At 36.4% G+C, this 5,649-nt stretch overlaps 1 protein-coding gene across 3 annotated transcripts in view; it reads left to right on the top strand.

Moving 5' to 3' along the window:
- LOC125649920 (tyrosine-protein phosphatase non-receptor type 1-like) overlaps positions 1-4,629 on the top strand; it is a 31,361-nt gene extending 26,732 nt beyond the window's left edge. The window contains exons 8-10 of one of the 3 annotated variants that reach the window (XM_048877795.2): positions 557-762; positions 2,583-2,750; positions 3,479-4,629. In XM_048877795.2, coding sequence (XP_048733752.1) covers positions 557-762; positions 2,583-2,750; positions 3,479-3,494 — 390 coding nt within the window. In that variant the 3' untranslated portion in view covers positions 3,495-4,629. Of the gene's footprint in view, positions 1-556; positions 763-2,558 lie in introns of all 3 variants that reach the window. The other 2 variants (XM_048877788.2, XM_056153945.1) reach the window with 2 other exon arrangements.
- The last annotated feature ends 1,020 nt before the right edge of the window (positions 4,630-5,649 follow it).

Raw genomic sequence — 5,649 nt, 5'->3', positions numbered from 1 at the left:
TCAATGACGACAAAAAACAAGGTATATGAACTTTTGTTATTGATAATTGTGTTAGAAAATGTATTTAGCAGCTTGTTTGGATTGAAATATATGCAAGGCAAATCAGGGGTAGATATATGAATTTCAGTTGATAAACAAATTTTGCACATTAGTTTTGGTCTGGTAAATTACTTTTGGTCTGGTAAAGCTAGATTATTTACCATACTCAATGTCTTGTAAAATTAAAAGTCATTAGTGCAATCTGCCTGCAAGCATCTTGTTTATTTGATATCATAAATATTATCATTACATGTATATTAAACTTACTGCATTTTAAATCACTTCCAAAAAGAAGTGAAAAATGTCAAAAACTTGATACTTTACTTTAAAAACATCAGTGCAAGACTACAATCTTGATTAGATGTGATTTTCAAGCTCAGCAAGAAGGGGCCGTGCTTCATGTGGAATACACCTTTGGCATTGATTACATTCTCTCCATGTATGTTAGAACACACTTGAAGTAGAAACGTTTAAGATTGCCCCAACTTAATGATATTGAGTTTTGTGTGTATTCCAGGAAAGCATCAATAAAGAAGACCACCCTCCCACACCGCCAGAGAGAACCACAAGTCTTCCCATTGACAGACAACCCCCACCTCTCCCCCCTCGTAGTCCTGACCTCAGGAAAACAGATAATGAGGATGAAGAAAAGGATTATGAAAATCAACGAATTGCACCCAAAGACACTGAGCAGTTAATTCCTGAGAAGGAGAAAGAGAACAGGTATATCATGTTGATATCATGTTTGTACTGGTGCCTTGATGGTTCATGCATGTGCTACTGATCTGAATATGGTTAGTGTCTGACCAAGAAAACACTGTTCATTGAATTGTATGTTGTTCCCAGTGTAACTAGCGAGCTTCACTGATGTCTTTGCAATCCGAGTTTTCATTGATAGTTGGTTTATTTTGTTTCTTGCTATGATTTTCACTTTTGAACCAGCATCTATTTTTAGCCTCATGTCTGTTTTGTTGAATGTTAGCTTCATCATTAGTGACTGTTCCAGATGTGGCTATGATAAATTCATCATCTGACTGTAAATCATCCTGGTCAATATTTTTATACCCCACCCCCTGCAACAAAGTTGGTGGTGGTGGTGGGGGGGGGGTACTGGAATCGGTTGTCTGTCCGTCTGTAGACGCAATGGTTTCCGGGCTCTAAAGCATTATCCTTTTCACCTACAGTCACCATATCATACATATGGACTACTCATGGGACAAAGATGATCCCTTTCGAATTTGGGGTCAAAAGGTCATAGGTCAAGTGCACTGGACATCGAAGTACTTAGTAATATGGTTTTATCTCTTATCCATTTCTCCCAAGAGAAGAGACTACCCAAGGTTTTGTCATGCCCTTTCTTTTTTACACTCAAGAAAGAAGTAATTTATACCTATTAACAACACCCTTTGGGAGATTGGGGTAAGCGGGGGGTATTCTTAGTGAGCAGTGCTCACAGTACCTCTTGTTGGTTCCGCACTTGTTTTTTTAGACAATGCTTGCAATAGGCTGGACATTTTCCTACTTCATTCTACACTGTCCATTTGCTTTATGTTTTGTTAGGTCACCTAAGTTTACTCAGGTGACCTATTGCAATTGGCTGTCGTCTGCCGTCGTGCATTAACAATTGAACATTTTTAACTTCTTCTTGATAACTACTATTCCAATTCTTTTCAAATTTGGTATGAAGCATCTGTGGGACAAGGGGGACAGAAATTGTAAATTTGAGGACTCCAGCACCCCAGGAGCCCTAAGGGTGGGGGCAAAAACTGCCCAAAATTGACCAATTTTAAAAACAAATTCCTCTTAAGAACCACACACCTGTAAGAAAAACTAAATGCATAGTGATTGTAAATTTCATGATCCCCGGGGCAGGGATTCTGACCCCAGGGTGGGGCCAAACTTGGTATATAGTGTTTATGTGTAAAACACTTAAATAACAACTTTTTAGTATATAATATAGTTTTTTTACCCTGTGACCTTGACCTTGGAGTTTGACCTACTTTTTGAAAATTTTAACCTCGCTTATAACTTTTGAACAGTAAGTGATAGAGCTTCGATATTTCACATGAGTATTCCTTGTGACAAGACCTTTCCATTGGTACTAAACCTTTTGACCTTGACATTTTACCTACTTTTAAAAAAATTGACATTGGTCATAACTTCTAAATGGTAAATATTAGAGCTTTCATATTGTACATGAGCATTTCTTGTGACAAGATCTTTCTACTGGTACCAAGATATTTGTCCTTGTGACCTTGGCCATCTTCGGAATTGGCCATTATCAGGGGCATTTGTGTTTCACAAACACATCTTGTTAAAAGCAAATTTTCTAGACAAGCTTTAGTCAGATAGTATAATGAAAACTGCAGGCATTTCGAGAAACTTTTTAAAATACTACACATCCATATGTAACATGTTATGAAAAATCTAAGCAGAGAATTTTAACTGAATGTACTACAGCATTCTGAACTAGATGTAACTGCTTACATTATATTGAGAATTTTCCTTTATCTTTACAGTAGTACTTTCCTTTATCTTTACAGTAGTACTTTCCGCCGAAGAATTCAGAGAGAAGAACGCAAACAGAAAACACAGGATCAGATCAATCGCATGAAAGAAAAACAGAGAAAAAGTGAACTATGGAGAAACAGACGCTCATATCTAACCCCTGTTGCCATAGGAATAACATTGTTCATTGGTGGACTCCTTCTGTATAAATACTATTTCTGATATATTATATATGCAAAGAACAAGTCAGTGACATCACTTTTGTTATCTCGCCTGAACCATTGGCTCAAGTGAGCTTTTCTGATCATTGTCTGCCATCTGTCATCAACCTCTCCAGAACAACTCAGCCATAAAGTATCTTAAGGGGAAGGGAATTTGAGTTTATATGAATAAAGGGCTAAGGAGATAATTGAGAAATAGTAAAATGTTTAAAACTCTTCAAGAGTGATTAAGATCAGTATACACTTATTGCATTGCTTCTTGGGGAGCAGTCAAACTGTTGTCTTGAAGTAGGAGAGAAGACCTGAGAAACTGTTGCTTGTGGTCTTGGTAATAAGTTTCCAACTCAGGTTTGTTTTGGGTCAGTCTAAGTTTAGCCACCAAATGCATTTAAAGTTTTACATAGAAATATGTATAAGAACCCAATGTCTCCAATTTGTCAACATAATATGAAGTATCTTAAGATAGTGTAGAATGACCTCCAGAGTCAGGATAGGGCCACGATTCATGGTTAATGACACACTGTCTGACTATAAGCAATCTTAACGCAAAGTAGGAGTTACTAGTGTCTGTCCACTATAAAGTTATGGCCTAGACAATCTTTAGGTCACCTGAATCATTCAGGTGACCCATTGCGATTGGTAGTTGTCCATCATCATCCGTCGTTTGTTGTCATCTAAATGTAATCAACTTTTCTTTTCATCACCTTTAGTATGGAACATCTTTAGGAAAAGGGGAATTTAAATGGTCACTGCACTCATGGAGTTTGAGGGATGTGGCATTGAAAAATCTTCTTTACTCATGGACAGACTATCATCATAGTAGACAGACTATTATAGTCATGATGAGCAAGTATGCCCCTCCCAAAAATAGGACATTCATGGCCTTTGGGTCGTGAGATCTAATGCTAGGCAGGTATCAAAACTGTAATAAAAAAAATATGCAATTTAACAATCTTTTTCTTTACTCAGGGACATTTAGCAGGCAAATTGTGTGTATAGTCATAAAGAGCAGGAATGCCTTTACTAAAATTTTGAAATTCAATGCTCCAGGGTTTAAATAATATGAGTTGTAGTTCTTTAGAAATCTTTTCAGGTTCAGGCTCTAGTGGAGAGCTAAATAGATAAGAGATTGATGATACCTTTTATCTAGTAAAATCACCCTCTTTACTTTGGTGCATTGTGACAAAATACTTAATGTATGGTTATGAAGAATGCTTTCATGACCCCACTGTCAGCACTAGTTTCTTCAGGGAGCAGCTATCGTATAATGAAAATACAATACATGAATTTATTTAGAATGCTTTTTCACTCTTGGACATTGAAAAAACTGAAAAATTTAGCTGTCCATTGAAGAGTGGAGGTATGTTAGTCAGGTGATCATTACGGTCCATGAACATCTTGTTTACAATTGAACTTATCTGGAAGACTTTTGGTGAGGATCATGACACATATCTCTATAAAAAAAACCTTGGTGCAAAGTATGAATTATGAACTCTAGGTGGCCACAACAGAGGGTTAAAGTTTTACATGGGAACATACAGGAATTTCTCGAAAAATCTTCTCAAAAACATTAAGGGTATAGTTTTTTAATGATAGGCAAGTTCCTAAAAAACATTAAGGGTATAGTTTCTTGATGATAGGCAAGTGTTGTCTTGTAGTACAGTTCAATTTTCTCCCATGATTTGAAATTGAACACCGGAGTATGAAGGGAAATGGTTTGAAAGTTTACTCTAAAAACTCGTGAGCGTACTACAGTTTGTCCAAGTAGTGCATATGCAGCATGAGGTAGGTGAGCATTGTGGTCCATTGACTTTTTGTTTCTTTAGTTTTATACAATTACAAGTAAAATACCATATTTATACTTTTCTTAATTTATTGATGCCTTAGAGCAACACGTAGTCACTTTGTATTGTTGTTCTGAGTGAATGGTATGTACATTGACCATTATATTGACTGCTGATGATCTGGCCATGCTTATAGCATACAGTACCGTCTATACCCTATCTTATACACTAGAATTGGCTCAGAAAAGCAGACATTAGGTTCACTTTGTATTCAATCCAGCAAATGCTTGGTGGGTCAGCTTCAGAGCAGACTCTAAATTTGCTTTTTAGTCGGCTATTCTTACCCATATATGAGGTGTCTATCTGTCCGTCAACTACGGAATGAAAAGTTGTAATTCTGAGTCGTGGTTAAAATGCTGGAATATGTTCAGAATGAAGAAAAATAAAAGCAGTCTGAGGTTGGGAGGGAGCATGTGAACATGTTTTGAAAGTTAAAAGATGGTTATCGCAGTCGGGATATCATCATAGATGAAGTTGAAAGAGTTGTATTGATATATTTGTTACATCCTTGGAGAGTAGTGACTTGGATAGTTCTGAAACTGGAGAAGAAGGACTATAGTAGCATTATAGGGATTGGGTTGGGCCCAGAGGCTTGTTCTCATTGAAAAAATTGCAAACAATACTATATTTTAAGTGAAAATATTGCTTACATTTTATGCCCCTACCATAAAGTGGACAGGGCAAGATTTTGTAGTTCAGGTTTTCAAACATGAAAATATACATGATCAAGAATAAAATTTACTTAAAATGATTTGTGTTGCAATTACTTCAATGTTGCCTCATTTATCTGCTTAATTTGACTAGGCTAATATAGTTTTACCCTTGTCCATCCTTCCGTCCTTCCGCAACACCCAGTTTTGTGGACTTTATTTCTAAACACCTTGAGATATTAAATTGAATATTTTGTCTGCAGGTGTATATTGATGAGTTACAGATCGAGTTTTAGTTTTGTTCCGGTTCGTTGATTTTTTTAATTTAGTTGTGCCCCTTTAACTTAGAAAAATTACTGTTACAATCAGTTTTACAGACTTTTTTTT

The sequence above is a fragment of the Ostrea edulis genome, chromosome 1, assembly GCF_947568905.1.
Source record: "Ostrea edulis chromosome 1, xbOstEdul1.1, whole genome shotgun sequence".
Taxonomy (NCBI): Eukaryota; Metazoa; Mollusca; class Bivalvia; order Ostreida; family Ostreidae; genus Ostrea; species Ostrea edulis.
Note: the sequence above shows the minus strand (reverse complement) of the source record. Positions and strands in the feature narration are given on the sequence as shown.